The sequence below is a fragment of the Tenrec ecaudatus genome, chromosome 13, assembly GCF_050624435.1.
Source record: "Tenrec ecaudatus isolate mTenEca1 chromosome 13, mTenEca1.hap1, whole genome shotgun sequence".
Lineage (NCBI taxonomy): Eukaryota > Metazoa > Chordata > Mammalia > Afrosoricida > Tenrecidae > Tenrec > Tenrec ecaudatus.
The window spans coordinates 137,289,242-137,309,737 of NC_134542.1; the positions used below are offsets into that span (position 1 = coordinate 137,289,242).

Sequence of the window (20,496 nt, forward strand, 5' to 3'; positions counted from 1 at the left end):
AATCAGATCATCATGAATGAGGGGAGCACGTGATGGGGACCCAATACCCATCTGTAGACAACTGGACATCCCTTGCAGAGGGGTAGTGGGGAGGAGATGAGTCACTCAGGGTTCAGTGTAACAATAATGAAACTCACAACCTTCCTCTAGGTCTTAAACGCTTCCTTCCCTTCAACTATCATGATCCCAATTCTACCTTGCAAACCTGGTTAGACCAGAGAGGATGCACAGTGGTACAGATGGGATCTGGAAACAGGGAATCTAGGACAGATGACCCCTCAGAACCAGCAGTCAGAGTGGCGATACGAGAGAGAAGGGGGTTAGAAAGGGGGAACTGATCATAAAGATCTATATAGAACCTCCTCTCTGGGAGATGGGCAACAGAAAAGTGGGTGAAGAGAGATGCTGGGCAGTGTAAGATAAGATAAAATAATAATTTATAAATTATTAAGGGTTCATGAGCGAGTGGGGAGCAGGGAGGGAGGGGGAGGGGTAAAAGGAAAATGAGGAGCTGATTCCAGGAACCCAAGCGGAAAGTGAATTTTGAGAGTGATGAGGGCAACAAATGTATAAGTGGGCTTGACACAATTGATGTATGTGTGGATTGTGATACGAGTTGTATGAGCCCAAATAAAATGATTTAAAAAACAGAAGACAGGCCAGGTGATTATCGGAATAACGCCATGTCTCATCATCGGTAATGACCTTGGAGAAAAGTTTGGTTCATGCTGGATCTGTTCTTTCAAAGCACAACATGTTTACACTCAAAACTCTTTTTCCTGGTCAATCAGAACCCAAGGCACAATTTCCCAGTGCCCTTTCTCATTCCCAAATCTTCCATTAAAATTCGCAGAACCGAGCTCCAAGCTAGTCCAAATAACTCCCCCATCTCTTCAATGGTCCGTCGTTGGTCTTTAAGCACAAGTGCATAAGTTTTGTCCACATTTTCGTCAGTTCAGGAACTTGGTGGACATCCAGAATGAGGCTTGTCGTAAAATGACATTTCACCTTTTTGGTAGCCGCTTTCATGAAAAAATTCACCATGACCAGAGAGAACCTTCCCAGGTGACGCCACTAGCTGTACTAACTCGGATCAAGTTGCTTGATGCTCACCTATCAGAAAAAAATGTCTACTAAAAGACCTGTCTAGTGGAATTTCTTTTTGGTGGGGGGATAGCCCCCTCATTCATAAGGCCACCATGACTTGGAGTTAACTCAATGGTGACTAACCAAAAATATATATATATATATATATATATATATATATATATATATATATATATATATATATATATATATATATATATATGACAGGAGTGAGGACAAAGAATTTTCCACATTGTACCATCAATTAACCTTCTAGGATAGGGTAGACCATTCTTATGAATTCCATGCTAGAGCAAAGAATGAATATGTTTAAACGGTTTACTTTCAAAGTTAGTTCCATGTTCTTTAGACTATAAACACTATGATGTCTGCATTTAAATGCTTAGATATGTTTCAAGCTTTCAGGTATAGGCATGTCAATCAATTGTTCCAGATGTCCATATGTTCCTGCTACCAAGTCATAGTACATGTTTTGGCAGTATCCAGCATATGATTCAAGAAAAGATGAATTAATATTATATCATTAAATTTGTTGTAGTTACAACAAAATGTCTAAGTTTAATAATACAGTTAAGAAAAAGCACAGCAATTTATCGTCGTAGGCATTTAGCTGATAATACTACAAAGTAGTAGAGCAAAGTGATAGTAACATATGCTCTAAGGTTACTAAGAGATGTCCAAAGACGTGAGGTCCTATAAAAATGTACCAGTTCTTACTACTGAGTCCTGATTGGGAAAGGTGCACAGGTGGCTCTTTCCTGCCATCCTGGCTCACCAAGCAGGGAGCCAACCATGGGAGCACTTGCAACCTGAGAAGGCCTCGACTCAAATACCAGTGATCTGGACAATGTATCCAGTTTATACAGCGCCTCACAGCCTGTGATTAAATCCTAAGGGCACTGTCCGCGATCCATCTCTTTCATGCTTACAACATTCCAACAGAAGTGTTTTTTTTTAAAAAAAACGAGTATCAGTTTGCTATGAGAAAGATATGAAAACAGAGGTATAACTAAATTTCTCGAGTTACCAAATTTGTGGTGGGCCCCGTCAAGACAAACCTACGTCCCAAACCCCAGCCCTGTGACCTGGTTTGCAACTCATGGTGCCTCACCTCCCGCAATTTGTCCCGGAGTAGAATGTCTTCATAAGGATCCAAGCCTGTCCTGTACGGGAAGCAGATTGCCAGGATGCTTTGTGTTTCCTGAGGTGCCACTAGGGAGTTGGAACCAACACCTTTTTGTTAAAAGCCACGTGCTTGATCACTTGTATCACCGAGACTAGACCCTTCAACCATGGCTAGAACCAAGAGTCTAACTCAAATATTCTCCGTGTTTGTCGAAAAAGGCTCATCCTGCCTTCCCCAGACATGAATCTGTGACCCACGCTACCATCAAGGCACCAGCAAGTCCACTGCCTTCAAGTGGCTTCCAGCTCGAGTGACCCTGGGTAAGGGTATCTGTACAGATTGTCTCATGGATTTCCTTAAACCAGGAGGTCACTTCTCCTTTTCAATCTGGTTCAACTCTCACATGCAAGAAAGGATTGGAATCAGGACTACCATGTAAATTCTTCAGACTGTCTCCATCCCTGTTGCTTCTCACCCCTTTCTCAAGTTCCTTCAACAGCAGACAAACATGAGAAGTTGCAGATATATTTTTAACTGAATTTTTCCGGAAGAAAAGATCTCCCAGAACTAATGAGGAGTTTATGAAACATTTCATCTTTTGATCTTTAAAAAGAACACAAGGTTAAGAAAGTCTCTAGAAGAAAAAAATTCAATTAAAAATTTTAAAAAGTACTCAGTCCCCTGGGCTGAGAATCCATGCCCCTGTGCTATTTTTAATAAAGCATATAAACAGTGGGTTACTTTAGTCTCTGAAGGCCTGGACGTTAGAACAAGCAGGAAGCAAATAATTCTGTTACTTTTGACATTTGGGAAGCTGACTGTGTATGAAGGGGAACTCATTGAAGAAGTGGGCTCGGCTGCCGGGAACAGAAATGGGGTGACCATATTTTAACAAAACATCCTAAAATGCTCAGTGGCAGCCATTAATTTCATTCCTAACAAGATAGATGTTCTTCCGCTTGATACCCATGGAAGAAAATAATTAAGACCTTCTAGATTCAGAGTGAAAAAAGATAGGCTGCCTTCTGACATGGTGATTCTTCAGTTTGTAATTAGCAACTGATAAAGTGCTATGCCTATTAACTTTGGAGGAGAATGGCTAGTTGCTTAAAATACTAACCTTGCTTGATTTTTAACTGTCTTTCCCTGGTATTTGCCCTTTTTGCCCCATCCTGTAAGTAGACCATACATTTTATAGAAAACAAAATAAGAGCATGTCAGTGTATATCAGCTACAAACCTAAAAGCCTCACTGTGGTCTTTGATAGAAATGTAGTTTCAGAAGCAAACCCGGTGCCTAGTGCCGACAAGCACGTGGTTATTTTACTTAGAAAGCCACCTCCTGACCCACCAGCCCCCATGCTCTGCTCACATTCTATTCCATGAACTCCCAAGAATACTTGCTCCCGTGTCAGCAAATCATTATGTTTTAAAAATTATACTAGCTGCCACAGATCACAAGAACAGCTTTTAGTGAAACAAAAGGAAGCATTTAAGAATTACTGAAATCGTCGTCATGACAAGCTACTCAAAACTATCTGAAGCTAACTAGCAATTTTTCTGTAGCGAGGAAGTAAGCCCGGCTCTCTTGAAACTGCAGATCACATTCTGGCCACCGCTTCAGAGGGAAAGAGCGATCCTTGCTTTCACCTTCCTGAGGGATATGCTCTTCCTGAGGGCTATGCAAAGGACTTTCCTCTCCTGGAAAGGCCTTTTCCTTTGGCCAAACTCAGTTTTACACGAAGAACTCCTGGCATTTCAAACCTTAGAAGTCTAGCTTTCTGACAGCTCTGCAAGGTGTGCGTCTGTGTATGGGGAGGGGGTGTGGAACAAAATACCAAATCCTAAAAATATCAGGTTGACGGATCTGATAGAGAGTGATGGACGCTTAGGAACCATGGCCCTGAGACACCTTTCAAGTCTGGAACTGCACTCACCACCACCCTCGTCCCCGCCCACTCTGGACTCCAGGGTGCACATTAGCACTGAGGGGCGCCCACTCATTCGAACAAGCTGGGATCAAAAGGACACTGTGCCCAGGAACAAAGCCCAGAAGGCAAGAAAGGACAGGAAAGAAGGGGAAGGAAACGTTGGACCTAGGAAGCAAATGAGAATCCATGCTACAAAACAAAAATGCACACGAATTAGAGAACAAAAAAAAATTCGCTCAGTAAACTTTGACCCAAGTCCCTCTAAAAAAAAATTGTTTTAATACTAGAAAAATTTGGAGAAAATTCATTGGGAAGAAAAAAAGCAAGGGTTCTAGGTTTCAGTTCTTGCTTCAGCCTCCTTTCTCACAGGTCCCTGTAATTCAGTAAGTCGAACCCTATGGCAATGACCCTGGCTATCTCTTGAGAGGGTGTGGGACAAAGAGGAGACAAGTAGGCTACACTTCCTGCCTCAAAGATTTGCACAAACTATTTGACAGATCAAGAAAGTAGTCACGAGTGGCCAATAGCAATAGACCATTGCATTATCTGAGTGATATTACAACAAAGGAAGACAAACAAACAGCAAAAACCAAAGCCTTGCTTTATATTTCAACTCATGGTGACTCCAAATGCTTCAGAATGCACCTTTCCCATCGAGTTTTATGAACCGTGATCTTACAGATGCAGATCGTCAGGGCTTCTCCCAGGGTGCTGCTGGGAGGGCCTGAACTGTTAACCTTTAGGTGAGTAGTTGAATGTTAACCTTTAGGTGAGTAGTTGAATGTACACTGGACAATTCCTCCCAGTATCGAGTACACAGGACTTTCTTTGTGCAGGGACAGGACGGACACAACAGTGTCTTTACACTGAAACACTAAACTCACTACACTGAAGTTTACTCTAACTCACAGCACCCCATAGGTCAAGGTGAGCTGCCTTTGCAGGTTTCCAAGACTTGACATCTTTGTGGGAGTAGACAGCCTCATTGTTTCCCTACAGAACAGCTGGTGGGTCGGAACCAAGGACCTTGTGGTTAGCAATGCAGTGCATAGCCCACTACACCATCAGGGTGCCTTTACCGCCTAGTTCCCAGCGGTCCCATTTGTCATGCCTTACTGCACTTCTCAGTTCAGTCACCAGCTCACCTCCTCAGTGGCGCCGCTGCCTCCAGACTGCTCAAGGAACATCGAGAAATACTAGTCCACGCCACTTGCTTTATCCCTAACACTCTGTGTGTCCCCAGATCTGTCCATTCGGATTTATACTGTGGTCACTGCCAAGGTAATCAATCCCATCTACCCTTGAATGAACTCATTAAGAGCATCAGATCAAATGCCTTCCTCATTGTTGCCTGCAACCATATTGACCTACCCAATGGAACATATATTTATTAGAGTCTCCCTGCATATAGTTGTAAGACTATAAGAATATTGTTATTGCTGTTGTTGTTGTTAGCTTCCAGTGAATCAGCTCCCACCCATAGTGACCCTATGCCCAGCAGAACGAAACAGTGCTCGGGGTCCTGTGCCATCCTCACAATTGTTCCGATGCTTGGGTCCATGTTGTAGCCACTGTGGCAATCGATCCTTCTTTTTTGCTGTCTTTCTATTTTACCAGGCATGATGTCCTTCTCCGGGACTGGTTTCGCAGCACCTATCTCTGACTTGTCACTCTGCAGTAGACCATTTTGTCTGTACCACATACCTGAAGGATATAGTTAATTGCCCTCACTAGCAACAGTGTCTTTTGGAAGTGCTTCTATGAACTACACTCTGTCCTAGGGGAATATAACAAGTGCTCTAAGATTGGTGGTTCAAAACCAGCGGCCAGACGAGGCTTTCTCCTTCAGTAAAGAGGTAGCCTCAGAGTTCCACACAGGCAGTTCTGCTTTGTCTTAGAGGGTCACTGTGAGTCAGACTGGACTTGATGACAGTGAGTTTCTGAGCCAGCGAGAACAGAGGCAGGGAATTTAGAAGAGAGCTTCTGGTGAAATTAGTGTTCTTATCCTCTGCCCCCTTTCACACCATTGAAAGTTCTTACTCTATCCAGCATGCACTTCGTCTTGACATCAAACTCAATAGCTAACTTCCCTTAATCATTTACTATCAAAATGTTCACAGAAATGGTTCTATATCTGATCAGAGCACACAGAAGCAGATGAAGGGGCAGGAGGAGAGAGTGGAGCACATCCTGGCCCACCAGGCTGTGAGGATGTGTTCCCGCTCAGAGCAGCCAGTCCACAGAGAGGACCACATGGCCGCTCCCACTATGAGACATGAAGTTCCTCACTGACCCATAGCCCTACAGGGGACAACACCGGAGATACAGTGTGGGAATTGTGCCCAATCTGATCCCGCCACACCAAGGCAAAACACTAAGGGGGTGCAACAGAACAGCAAGGGAATGGTGAGGTCCCCAGGGAATGCTGAAGATGGACTTTGGGGCCAGGGCGTGGTGCCCCAACAGACTGACTGGAAAACACTCCTAAAGACTAACAAACAATCCTTGAACTAACTACAAATTTTTCTTTCTTTTTTTTTTTGTCACTGGTTTGTTTTTGTTGTTGTTTTGTTGTATATTGTTGCTTGGCTTTGCTCTGTCTTGTTTTTGTGCATGTTATTATCTTCGCAGGTCTGTCTAAATAAGGTAGGCTGGAGGAACAATCTGGAGAAGTAAACAACGGGACTGACACTTCCGGGGGAACATGGGAGAGGGGGAGATGGGGAGAAAGGTAGTGGTGTTAACAAACCCAGGGACAAGGGAACAACAAGTGATCCAAATCGGTGGTGAGGAGGGTGTAGGAGGCCTGGTAGGGTGTGATCAAGGACAATGTAACCAAGAGGAATTATACTAAAACCCAAATGAAGACTGAGCATGATAGTGGGACAAGCGGAAAGTCAAAGGAAATAGAGGAAAGAGATAGGAGGCAAAGGGCATTTACAGAGATCTAAATATAGGCATTTACATATGTAAATATATTTATATATTAGAATCGGGAAATAGATCTATGTGCCTACATCTATAGGTTTAGTATTATGGTAGCAGAAGGACACTGGGCCTCCACTCAAGTCCTCCCTCAATGCAAGAATACTTGCTTCTATTAAATTGGCATTCTATAATGCTCACCTTCCTGACACAATTGCTGAAGACAAAGCGGGTGAATAAAAAAATGTGGTGAAGAAAGTTGATAGTGCCTGGCTATCAAAAGATATAGTGTCTGGGGTTATAAAGGCTTGATGGTAAACAAGTGGCCATCTAGCTCAGAAGCAACAAAGCCCACATGGAAGAAGCACACCAGCCTGTGTGATCACGAGGTGCCAAAGGGATCAGTTAACAGGCATCAAAGGACAAAAAATCATATCATTGTGTGCTCACCTCCCTGATACAATCACTGAAGACAAATGGGTGCATAAGCAAATGTGGTGAAGAAAGCTGATGGTGCCTGGCTATCAAAAGACATAGCATCTGGGGTCTTAAAGGCTTGAAGGTAAACAAGCAGCCATCTAGCTCAGAAGCAACAAAGCCCCCATGGAAGAAGCACACCAGCCTGTGCGATGATGAGGTGTTGAAGGGATCAGGTATAAGGCATCATCAGAACAAAAAATCATATCATTGTGAATACAGAAGGGTATTGGGGAGGAGAGGAGCCAGTCAGGCTGTGATGTAGCAATGATGAAATATACAACTTTCCTCTAATTCCTAAATGCTCCTTCCCCACCCCATCCCCACTATCATGATCCCAATTCTACTTTACAAATATGGCTAGATGATGTACACTGGTGCAGATAGAAACTGGAAACACGGAGTCTAGGACGGATGATCCCTTCAGGACCAGTGGTGAGAGTGGTGATACGGGGAGGGTGGAGGGAGGGTGGGGTGCAAAGGGGGAACTAATCACAAGGATCTACATGTGACCTCCTCCCTGGGGAACGGACAACGGAAAAGTGGGTGAAGGAAGATGTTGAACAGGGTGAGATATGACAAAATAATAACTTCTAAATTATCAAGGGCTCATGAGGGAGGGGGAGTGGGGAGGGAGGGGATAAAATGAGGAGCTGATGCCAGAGACTTAGGTGGAGAGCAAATGTTTTGAGAATGATGAGGGCAATGAATGTACGAATGTGCTTTACACATTGATGTATTCATGGATTGTGATAAGAGTTGTATGAGCCCCTAATAAAACAATTTAAAGAAAAAAGAAATGGTTCTACAGTTATACACAGTAACCACTGTTTCCAGTCAAATGGCCTTCCCTAACTTACCAACCCTAAGTAGCACAACACCACAACAGGTCACGCTAGGTGATCATTATCTACGCACCTGTGTGTCTCCTTAGCAACACTGAGAGTTTCTTGAGGTTTCAGATGATCTTTTTGTCTTTGCATCCCAGTACCTGGAACACACTGAGGACTAGGCTGAATCAAATACAATGGCTCTGTTTTCCATTCAAATATGGCTGTGTTTCCCACCATTTTATAAGATTCAATCTTGACATTGCAAGCAACTGATGTGCAAGCCTCCACATGCCTCTCCAAGCTTCAGAGGATGGACAGGGGAACTACTTCAGAGGATGGACAGGGGAAAGGAAGAGACTTAACTTTTCCTGAGATTTTTACACAGTAGACCTGGGAGGCCCAGGGATCTGTATTTTCCCTACTATCCAAGGTAATCTTAATGCAGTTGATCCATTACCTGTACTACCCACCTTTTGATAAACTTGCCTTACTTAGAGAAACTAAGAAACAATATGTTTCTTGATCATCATCAGAAGAGGTATAAAGGCAATCCCGTCTTCCACCATCTCCTTTCCATGTAAGCTGCCCCCCTCCAATCCAGACCTGCGCTGTGCAAACCAGAAGCAGAACAGCCTGAACAGATTTGCATGGCCCGCCTCATCCAGCACTCTGCTCTCTTGCAAAAGTGTTTTGTGCTTGGAACAAGTCTTGGGTAGCTGTGTGACTGCCGCGTGCCTGTGCCCCCCTCCCCCACCAGTCTACGCTGTTCATGTGCCGCGTGAGATCATTTAGCACCTGCATCCCCAACGTGCCTCCTTTAGGAAAGGGTTCTCCAAGATGCTCAGAGACCAGACAACCCCGGGGCAGGTGGTCATAAAGACAGGAGTCTGAGGACTGGTTGCACCATGTTTAACTGTTGCTCTTAGTTAGCAGCTTAATGTCTAACTCGGCACCACCGAGAATCCTCGTGTGTTCTCATGGCAGTAAAAATAAAATGTATACAGCCCCACCCGTCCTTGTTGCTTGGCTGCTCTGTCCCGTTCTTCTCCTCACTTTTTAAATTGGGAAGACCTTCTGGTGCTTGGAAGGTGCTCTGCTGGCACCCAGGTGACTGCTAACTGCAAGGTCAGTGGTTCAAAACCACTAGCCAGTCCATGAGAACTAGGTGACAGTCTGGTCCCGTCAAGGTGTACAGTCTGGGAAACCCTGCAGAGAGTCGTTCTAACTCAGACATGACTCAATGGCTCTCCGTTTGCTTCCAACAGTTAGGGTCCCTGGGTGAGAAAATGCTGAAGTACTTGGCTGCTGGACGCTCAAATCCACCAAGAGGTCCTTCAAAAGAAAGGCCCAGTGAACTAATGAAACAAACAAACAAAAAGCCCAAACAGCTATTGACAGCTGAATGGAGCACGGAAATTGTCATAATCAAATGGACAGTAACTAGTTTGGTTTTCTGTGTGGTCTGGTGATCTATCTGGGTTAGGGAACTTCCCCCAACTCTTCTGTTGTTGTTAGCTGCCACAGCACAATCGTCCAATGCACACAAGTCCATGTGTTACAAGCACAGCACAATTGTCCAATACACACAAGTCCATGTGTTACAAGCACAGCACAATCGTCCAATACACACAAGTCCATGTGTTACAAGGAGATTGCTCCATAGGCTTTTTTTGGCTGTTAGCTGTATTGAAACAGATCTCTGACCTTCCTTCCGCAGAGCTGTTGTGGGGTGCTGTAAATTGCCACGCTCTGCTTAGCAGCCAGTCATAAACCACGTGTGCCACCCAAGCACCTCACCTTCAGTAGCCCTCTTCTTCTCATAAGTGCTTCTTCACCCACAAAGCTAGGTTCACGGCAGCCGCATTTCCTCAGGTCACCTCTGCTCTCAGATCAATTTGTTAGATCAAGAGAAGGCAGATTATTTCTTCTAGGCATTGTACTATGTGACAGAGATTACACGTGGGTTTGGAATGGTCTCTTGAGTTGAGGTGATCAACTTGAGCTATTTGGCAACCATCTTCTGGGATGAACAAAACGACAGCCAATTAGACTTTGCATCACCTTGAAGATGTATGAAAGTGTAAGGTCACAGCCTGGTGCTGCCTCCCTGGGGGTGTGGCCTTCTTATAAGCAGGGAAACTGGGAACCGCCCCCTCCCTCTGCCTTTTGCCTTCCTGTCTGCAGGAACTCTGCCTGTTTAAGAGGCAGCCTCCAAGGATTGCAGGTGCCCTTGGATTGCAGATGCCCTTGAATTGCAGGTGCCCGTGTTCCCACTAACCTTGAATCTAAGAAACTCTGCACCGTCCCAGGTTGTGGTCTTCCTGAAGTCTCCCTTTCTTTCTGTTTCTTCAGCATACAGTTACATGAGCCTGAAGAACATCCTGGCTTGCCTTGGTCTTCAGAACATGAATTGGACTGGGCTGGGATGCTGTCTTTTGGGATAAGATGACGTGTTGACATAAAGCTCTTTTTATACATCTCTGAGTCACTGGATTTGTTTTTCTAGACAACCCAGCACAACATATGCAGTTGAAAAGAAGGATGAAAGCCAACACATGGCAAAAAAAAAAAAAAATGGTGTGAGGCAAGGATAAGGCAACTTCTAAGAATATCCTTGCTTTGAAATTCATAACTCTACTGCTGTCAAGGGCAGAGGAGAACAGCCCCGTAGTGATCCCTAGCGTATAATCACTATGGAACAGACTGTCCCACATCCCCCCCCCCCCAAGCTTGGCTGGAGGGACTGAAGTACAGGTTTTAGGTTAGCAGCTGAGCACTCTAATCATTGCATTGCCAGAGCTCCCTTTAGGTAGATGCAACGTGCTTCAGACACTTGTTCTATGTGGACTGCTCTCATTGGTTGTTCTTACTTTAACCCAGAAGACTCTCGACAAGCATACTCCTCCTTTCTTTCCTCTGCTAGGTCTCTTATTGGTAGTTTTAACGTTTTTCTAACGTTCAAACAAAAGACTGTCAGGGTACAACCAATTACCGTCGTAAGCAAAGGGCTAGCTCTAAAAAGTATTAAAATTATTTTAAAATAATTCCAGTATTATACAGCTATATCCACTGATTTTACTCACCTATCAATTGTGATGGCATGGTCCCTGGGAGGTGCGCACTGCTGATGATTGGCTGCTAACCTAAAGGTTGGTGGTTCTAAACCACCCAACAACATCAAAGAAGTAAACCAAACCAACACACACAGAATAAAACCTAAACTTTCTGGAGCACAGATCTCCTCTGTAGAACCTGGTGGCACCAGGAGTCCACGTGGAATAAAGAGCGTGAGAACTGGATCGGTGGCAATGGGCACAGGTGGTACAAGGTAGCAAAACACAAAATCTGGATTTCCTTCTCTGGCTCTTAGAGATGATGAAGCACATTACTGTGCTTCAACAATACCATTCCAATGTCATCCCTGCCCTCCATTACCAAAGAGCCCTGCCACTGCCATTGTGCCACCATTAAGCCGGAAGTCAACCTGCAGTTTGTACACTGTTGGTCATGAGAATTACAGGGTTTAAACCAAGACGGATTCAAAGCAAACAGACCTCTCTCTCTCCATAACTACTGCCACCCATGCCATAAAAACAACAACAAAGCAAACAATAATTCCCTGCCGCCGGTTAGTGAACCAAGGACAGTCTGACATGGGGGAAAGTGATTTATCTTAAGGCTGCAGTTTTCTGCTCTGATGGCCAGGATTTATAAGACACAAGAAGGCATGTAACAATAGAAGAACTAAAGTTCAGATAATTCCCAAAGACATGCAGGCTAATAAGCAAAAATAAATAAATACCACGTTACTTCTTGGTAGAAGTCCCCCAGTGCTGGAGTCTTCTGGAGTCTTCTTTTGTGTGCTATGTCATATAAGAAATCCTCTCCCCAAAATAACTGAAGCCCAGTTTTGTTTTTCCAATTTATTTTGAGCACACATCCTTCTCTGCCTCTCCTTAACATTCTAAAACTGTCCTGTCAACGATTTGCCTTTCACTGTTTTCCTTTCTTATACCACACACACACACACACACACACACTATTTGTATGTGATGAATTAAATCCCTATAACCCCCCATTATACAGGATTTGACTGGGAGAAAGCATTGTTTTATGTGACTAAAAAGAAGCAAAGAGATAGAGAAAGCAATAGACTGGCATTTCCTCCGTCACTCTGGCTGCCCTTGCAAGCCAGTCTCTCCTGGCCCCACTGTCTTCTTTTTGCTCTGTCGAGTAGCGTGCCCCTGGATCGCCACAAGTCACTCATTCTTCCCACGCTCTCACAGTGCCCTGTGTTCCTGGACAAAGCAACAAAGCTCTCCTCCATGTAGACCCCGAGCAGTCCCTCCACAGAGTGTAGACACTAAAGTAGATCCAACCAAGAGAATGACCTCCTGCGCTTGTGGATCTGTTGCCCCGTGGCAGCTATCATGCTGAAAGGGATGCCAGGGGTATGTCAGATCTTAGCAGGGTCACAGAAGAGGCACGGTCATGTGGAAGGCCTTGCAATCTGCTTCAAAAGCCAGCCAAGGAAAATCTTTGGATCATAACAGACTCTCTTCCCTTATGCTGCTGGAAGATGGCTGAAATTCAAACACACAGTGGTCACCAGAATGGACTCACGCTTATCAACCCTCCTGAGGATGGTTCAGGACTGGGCAGTGCTTCCTTCTGTTGCCCAGGAGGTCCTTGAGAGCGGGAGCCTGCTGGACGGCAAGTAGCAACACAAGGAGCAGAAACCGCTTCCAAAATCCTCTCTCTTCCAGGACTCTAGATGGTTGTTATGAGCTAGTCACTCTTTGTTGGTTTATAATGAAAACCTGATTGTCAACTCATTGTCACGGAGTGAATGCTGACTCATAGTCACCTCCCCCCCCCCCTAGAAATCCTCTTGGTAGGGCCTGTTAGAGAATACGAGGAATAAGATGTCCAGAGTAGCCTGCACCTTTTGGATCAGCTCTTCCTTTAAGTAGTGAACAGCTTACCAAAGGGCCAGAAGTTCCAATCCACCAGCTGCTCCCTGGGAGAAAGGTGAGGCTATCTGCTCCCATAAATAGAAACCGTATATATGATGGCCAGGAGGCAGAATCAACTGAAAGATGGAGGTTCAGGGACTGGGTTTTGTGTTTGATACTACCTTCTTGCATTTTACCCTCAACTCTTGCTTGGCCTATCAGGCCGGAGTCTTCAAACTTTTTAAACAGGGGGCCAGTTCACTGTCCCTCAGACCCATTGGAGGGCCGGAATATAGTTTTAAAAAAAACTATGAACAAATTCCTATGCACATTGGACTAGTCGGCTGCTAAGCAGGAAAGGCATCAGCGGCAAAAACACCGGGCGGGCCGTAGTTTGAAGCCCCCTGGATAGACTAAATGCCCTTTCCAAATTCTATCCTTTACAGCTCTCCAATCTCTTACCTATTCTTAGCAGCCAGTGTGAGTTTATCAGAACAAAAGTCCCAAACAAAAGAAAATCAAGAAAAAACGTAACTGGTTATTTTGAAATAATTTAAAACTCATGACAAGTTGCAAAATTAGAACAGAGAGTCCACGAAACTCTCCTTCCAGTTTCTCTGATTACATTTGGAGTCACCACAAATACGCCGTTTTAACTGGCTCTGGCTCATGGCAACCTCTGTTTGTGCTGACAAACTAGCGCATCCAGTTATTTCGTATTCCGCATGTGGGGCCGTCTGCATGCGGAGTTCTGTGGGCCCCCTTCCAATGACTCTACTATTTGGTCCTATCTTACTACGCCTTCACTTTCCTTTGGTGCCATGCCTGCACCCCTGTGCTGCGGACTTCTTGATTCCCGGGGTGTCCAGTGGGTCTTCTTGCTACAGGCCCTTTTGCTGCTGCTGCGGTTAGGTACCATCTGATCCGTCCTGACTCACGGCAACCTACCCTAAGGACAGCAGAGTGAAGCGCTGCACTGGGCTCCATGGTCCTTGCAATTGTTCTCTGTTGGTGGCCATTGTAGCAGCCACTGTGCTAATCCATCTTGTCCAGGGTCTCCCTCCTATTCGGTTCCAGGGGGTCCTCCTCCTGGGACCGGACTCTCCACAAGCCCTGTACTTGGTATTCTCTCTGCCTGGAGAACACCTGCCCCGTTGCCTAATTTCCTTCCCCGTTGCCTCATTCTCTGAGTAAAGACAAGTCTTTATACTCTCATGACAAATTACGGTCTTGGAAACTCACAGGGGCAGTTCTACCCTGTCCTACAGGGCTGCTCCGAGATGGAATTGACTCGATGGCAGTTGAGGCGGTGAGTTCAAGTCGCCTCTTTGCTCCTCTTTGTCTTTAACCCGCTGCCATTGAGGCCATTTCAATTCACAGGGCAGAGGAGAACTGCTCCTCAAGGTTTCAAGACTATACTTAAAAAAAATCATTTTATTGGGGCTCTTCCAGCTCTTATCACTATCCACACATCCATCCATTGTGTCAAGCACATTTGTACATATGTTACCATCATCATTTTCAAAACATTTGCTTTCTACTTGAGCCCTTGGTATCAGCTCCTCATATTTCCCCTCCCTTCCTCCCGCCCTCATTCCCTCCCCCATGAACCGTAGATAATTTATAATTTTTTTTCATGACTTACACTGTCTGATGTCTCCCTTAACCCACTTTTCTATTGTCTGTTCCCCAGGAAGGGGGTTGTATGCAGATCATTGTGATCGGTTCTCTCTTTCTCCCCCACCTTCCCCTTCCCCTCCTGGTATCGCTACTCTCATTGTTGGTCCTGAGGGGTTTGCCTGTCCTGGCTTCCCTGTGTTGAGAGCTCTTACCTGTACCAATGTACATGCTGTGGTCTAGCTGGATTTTTAAGGTAAAATTGGGGTCATGATGGGGCAGGGGAAAGAAGCATTACAGAACTAGAGGACTTTTCAGACAACAGAAAGCCTCATCTTTCTCGCTCAAAGGGCCTGGGGGGTTCAGCTACAACCTTTGAGGTCAGCGCCCCAGCGTGTAGCCAAGCAAGCCACCGGCTCACCTTCTTACTCTTAGTCTTAGCTCGGTTCCTCTTCACCCCTCCCTTGGACCACGTCATTGTCTTCTAGTAACAGCCCTCGCCATCCCTGGGGATCCCGGAAAGGCTTACTGGAAATCTAACTATGTGTTTGTTTCTAGAACTAACATAAAGCTTTCGGGAGGTGTTGGTGTTTGCACAACAGGATACTCCCAGAAGCAGTACAATGCTTGCTACAGAATGGATACTTATGTGATAGTTATTGACTACATGGATACAATCCCGGCTGACAGCTTCAAGATCAGCATAAGCAAAGTGGTTAAAGGCTTCAGGAAAACGCAAACGTGAAAACACTTGGAATGCGTTCTCCGTAGACTGCTGTCTCTGTGGGTTGTTGTGGGTCTGTCCATATGCGGGTTTTAAGACCCTATTTTATAGTCAGGTAGACTCAAGTATGAAAATGCTATCTTTTCCAAAAGATTGATATTTAAATAGTTCTGGCAGTAGCAGTATTAGTAATACAGAAAAACTTGTCGGCATGAGCAAGCTATGACTGAGTTTTTCTAGGCTTCATGAGTTTTCCGCTTGTGACTGTATGTAGTCACCACTGGAAAAAACAAACAAACACGGGTTTTAATGAAAAGCACATGTCTTCCTTCTTTGGCGGCTGTGGTAATTACATCATTTCATGTCAACTTGATCAGTAGGGCTCGGGGTGGCGTCTGGTCTGTCAGTCAGGTCGCAGCCTGATGATGCTTCTTTGTGGGCATAGCCTTCTCCCGAGGGAGTTTCCTTTTTCCATCACTGTGGGCCGCACACCCTCTCTCTCCTTCACCGGCCTTGAGGAGCCACACTCAAGAGCTGGGGAGTCACATGGAAACCCATGCCAGCATTGAGATGCTTCCACTGCCAACGGATCCACAAGACTTTTCACCCACCACTCTGATCCTGCATCGGCATCACTGCATGGTCTGCTTGAGCCTGAAGAGGAATTTATGGACTAGTATCAGACATGGGGGCTAAGATTGCACTTATAGATGATTTGGATTAGGCTGGGATGTTTTCTCAACATATAATTGCTCTTTGGCTATAACGCTACCTCTTACACACATATGAGTATATCTACTGTTTCTCTAGTCAACCCAGCCTAACTCCATGGCTTTCTGCTTTACAAGGATCTGGGTCTTCACGGGTTTTACTGTGTATCATCTCACTTCTAAGATTGTTGTCAGGGCTTAATGATGACATACATGTGCAGTCCCTAACACTCAGACAGGATTTGATAAACGTTAGCTTTATTTGGCTGAGTTGTGTCCATGTATCTTTCCACCTATGTCTAGGATGATCTCTCTATTTCCTTGTCACAGAGTGAGGGAATTACGTTCCTTAACTGCTTCCCCAATAGCCTCCCCCAATGCTGTCCTGGCAATGCTGCCCTAGCAACAGCACAGGTAAAATCCTTGGCCTTGGTCTTGCCCTTGCCCTTGATCCTTCTCATCATCACATACCCTATATTACAGCTATTAGGAAATCTTGTCTGCCTACTCCTGAAAATATACCTCAAGCCCAGGAATTCCTTACTACCCCAAAGCTGCCATGCCAACCCACCTGGATTACTGCAACAGCCTCTGAACTGGTACCCCTGCTACTGCTCATGGCCTTCAGATTGTGGTAAAAGAAAATCCATGATATCGATCAAGGGTTCCGTAGGGTCTACTCATACCCTTTCTACCAAGAGATCTTCCATCCATGCCAAAAAAGCAGAAATGATATCCCAGGAAACGACCTTGGCTCTACTTTTATCCAAGTTTCCTTGGAAACTGCTTACAAGAAAGTTTTCACTTAAGGGAGCTGTTTGTCAGAGACATTTCCTATAATCAACCCCTCTTTAGTACCATCTTATGTTACCTAAGAGTGCAACTGTGTTAGTCTGCGTTGACTACAGAAACAAATCCAGAGACTCATATGTGTGTAAGAGAGAACTTTATGTCAAAGAGCAATTGCACTTTAAGAAAGCATCTCAGTCCAGCCCAGATCAAGTCCATAAGTCATATATTACTCCATATGTCAATACTAGTCCACAAATTCCTCTTTGGACTCACGCAGCCATGCAATGAGGCTGAATGCGGGAAGATCTCAGGCCAGTGGGTGGAAAGTCTTGTGGACCCAGAGGTGGTGAAAGCATCTCAGTCCTAGCGTGGGTCTCCATGTGGCTCCTCCAGCTCCAGGGCTCTGGCTGCATCAATGTAGCTCCGTGTGTCTTGTCAGCAGGAAGACGAAGCAGAGAGTCTCCCGCCTCTAGGGATGAATACAGAAGTTCCCAGAATCCTCAGGAGAAGGCCATGCCTACACAGCGGTCTCATTGGCTATGGCCTGATTGACAGGCTAGACTTCACCCCAAGTTGACAGGAGATTATGTAACTGTCACAGTAACCTTATTTCAAACGTATACCTTAGGCTCTTTGTTCTAGCTAGCTTCATGTCCACTGCACCTTTGTTTCATATTCATTGGTTTTACTTCAGTGGAGTCTATGATCTCTAGTCAAATGATGCCTATATTTCCATTAAGCCTCTTTATTTTACTCGAAGCAAACGTGGAGTTTTATGGTGCAGCGTTTTGGCATAGCTGGCAGCATCAGAGGCATATTCCCTTCAGGTGAATCCCAGGGAAATTAAACATCCAACGTGGATGCCAGCAAGGCGCCCACGGTTGCTCTTTAGTCACCAAAGCCTCAGAGACCCACACCCACTGGAGTTAATCCCGCTAATTCAACCAGCTCCAGATCAGTGAAAGAGGCTCTTGCCAGTTTTATTAAAGGACTTCCAGTTTCCTCAGGTTCTTCTCATTCACTCGCAGAACTGTCTATAAGCTCCATGTTCACTAGTTTCTGCTTGCAAGGATTAGGGTACAGGTTTTATTTATTCATCTTTCTTTACTTGTGAGCAAGTTGGGGTTAAGTTTGCTTGGCCTAGTTGGGTACATGTTTGCATTAACTCTTCACAATTAACTCTCCACAATGTGGAGTTTAATTTACAGAGAGACCAAAGAAATGCTTTTAGTTTTTCTGAGTACACATTTATTTATTCTTTATATTTCAGGGCTTTTATTTTGTTTTGTTTTGTTTGCTGTCTAAATTACAGACAGAGATATGTACAGCATCCCTCCCTCTGAAACTGATAGGCAAGTAAGCTTTACTTCGATTATATTTTTCTGCTGAATTTGGTAAATCTTAGCAACAAAGTGCTATGCGAGGGAGCCTCAAGTGTTTGTGAAAAAATGAAATTGAAGGACAAGGTAACTCTCTGACCAACTTTTTTTTTTGTTAATTCAAATATTTATTGAACAGCTAGGAGATACAACGGCTATAAAACATGATCAGGAAGGCGAGGGAAACATGAGAGCAGAATGTGGAGCACTGCTTCAAGGGAAAGCAGAATGAGATAGCTTCCCGCCTGTGAGGGGGATGGGTGGAAACTGGGATTGAGGTTAACCTAGAAGACTTGTCTGCATTGCTGATGAGACTCAGAAGGGACCTCAATGACCCCTCCTTTTCCTCTCCCCATCTGTGTGCTTCATTGCCAGCAGTGCCCTGGACTGTTCAGTGCACATTTTCTATACTTCCTTGCATTTTTGCTTTAATGTCCTTCTACAGAGCGAGGGCCTTTCGGTGTTTTGGGAGGTTTTTCCTGTTTTCTGAAGGATTCTTGACCTTTGGATCTTGGTGTTGATGGTTCTGAGTCTTTTCCATTCTGGTTTGACTTTTGTGCATTTTTGGCTGCAGTATCCCATATAGATTTCTTCACTGGAGCTTTTTCTTCAGTTTCATCATCTTCATCATCGTCATCCTCCTCCTCCTCATCTTCTTCTTCATCAGCAGCAAGTTTCACCGTTTTCTGTGGAACCTTGTTCCCGCTTGTGGGGGCAGACCGCTTTCCTGATACACTTAAAAGCTCCACATCCTCCTCCTCTTCATCATCTGACTCTGCATCTTCCTCCACAGCCACTACATGCTGTCCACTACCACGCACAGGCCCTGAGCCACACTTCAACCGTACAACCACTGGTGGTGTGATTTCAGAGCCCCCAAGGGAGACCGTTGGCTGTACAGACATTTTCAAAGTGGCCAGTGTCACTTCAATGGGGCTGCCTTCATCACTGATTGCTTCTGCTTCAGCAACGTGCACTTCATCCTTTGCCCCAGCACCTAAGCTGACTGTCCTTAAAGCTAACTGGTGCTCATTTCCATCCTGACCCACCTCAAAGTGATCATCTTTGTGTGCCTTTAGGTCACAACCAAAAAGATGGTTTGGGGGCCTCAGGGGACTCATGTCCACATCCATCGAATCTTCCATGGGGTGGTGACACGTACTTTGGTGAGAGAAAGGGAAATCGGAGGTAAACCACGGCCGTTGTTGTACACAGCAGCGCAGGACGGAATCACACCAGCGACAAGACTTTTAAAGACTCGTAGTAGATTACATTTTATGAAGCTGGGCTGTTATTTTGCTTAATACTCTAAAAGACTAGTTTTTATGCTTCCCTTATGCGCTGCTAATTTTGTTAGGTAGCTTAGCCTAGGGAATTGGGAAGTCCATTACGCATGCCCAGGAGAGCCAGCAAAAGACAAAAGCTGGATTTTCCCGCCAGTGGGCTTGGATGGGCGTTACACCTGGAGCAGCCCACCTGTGCCGGGTGATTGCAATTCAGCCAATGGGATCGACCTGGGGTCGTTCACCACACCTCCCCCGGGAACCCTTGAAAAGGCAGGGACCGGAAGGGAGAGGCCTCTTGGGTTCTTGGGCTCTTGGGCGCTTGGTTTCTTTGTCTCTTTGTCTTGGCTTGCTTGTGTGGTCTGGTGGTCTTCGTGGGAGGAGAGAGATCCTTGCATGACCTGGAGCAGTCTCTGCCAGGCCGCATGGTCAAAGGAATCCTATGGGTGCCGCGTAAAACCTGATGCTTCTTTGAACTTTCATTAAATTCACTTGGATCACGAGCCCGGCTTCGGTGTGAAATCTTTCTCGCGTGGAGCCAAGGACCGAGGCTGAGATTTAGGCCGCAGAGAGAAACCTAACAATTTCTGTGAGGTTTTTTTTTTCTCTCATTCTCTAAAATTTCTGTCTGGCAAGTC

General features: G+C 45.2%; 2 protein-coding genes across 3 annotated transcripts in view; both read right to left on the reverse strand.

Annotated features, from left to right (window-relative positions):
- NCKAP5 (NCK associated protein 5) overlaps window positions 1-20,496 on the reverse strand; it is a 965,306-nt gene that overhangs the window by 728,665 nt on the left and 216,145 nt on the right. The window lies entirely within an intron of this gene.
- Window positions 19,004-19,720, reverse strand: LOC142424876 (nucleophosmin-like). Of its 2 annotated transcripts, XM_075530231.1 has the most exons (2): window positions 19,178-19,720; window positions 19,004-19,117 (listed from the first exon to the last, which is right to left on the reverse strand). In XM_075530231.1, the coding sequence occupies exons 1-2, from the start codon at window positions 19,718-19,720 to the stop codon at window positions 19,004-19,006; spliced, it is 657 nt and encodes a 218-aa protein (XP_075386346.1). The 2 variants fall into 2 exon arrangements, with proteins under 2 accessions (XP_075386346.1, XP_075386345.1); XM_075530230.1 differs by having other exon boundaries at window positions 19,004-19,720.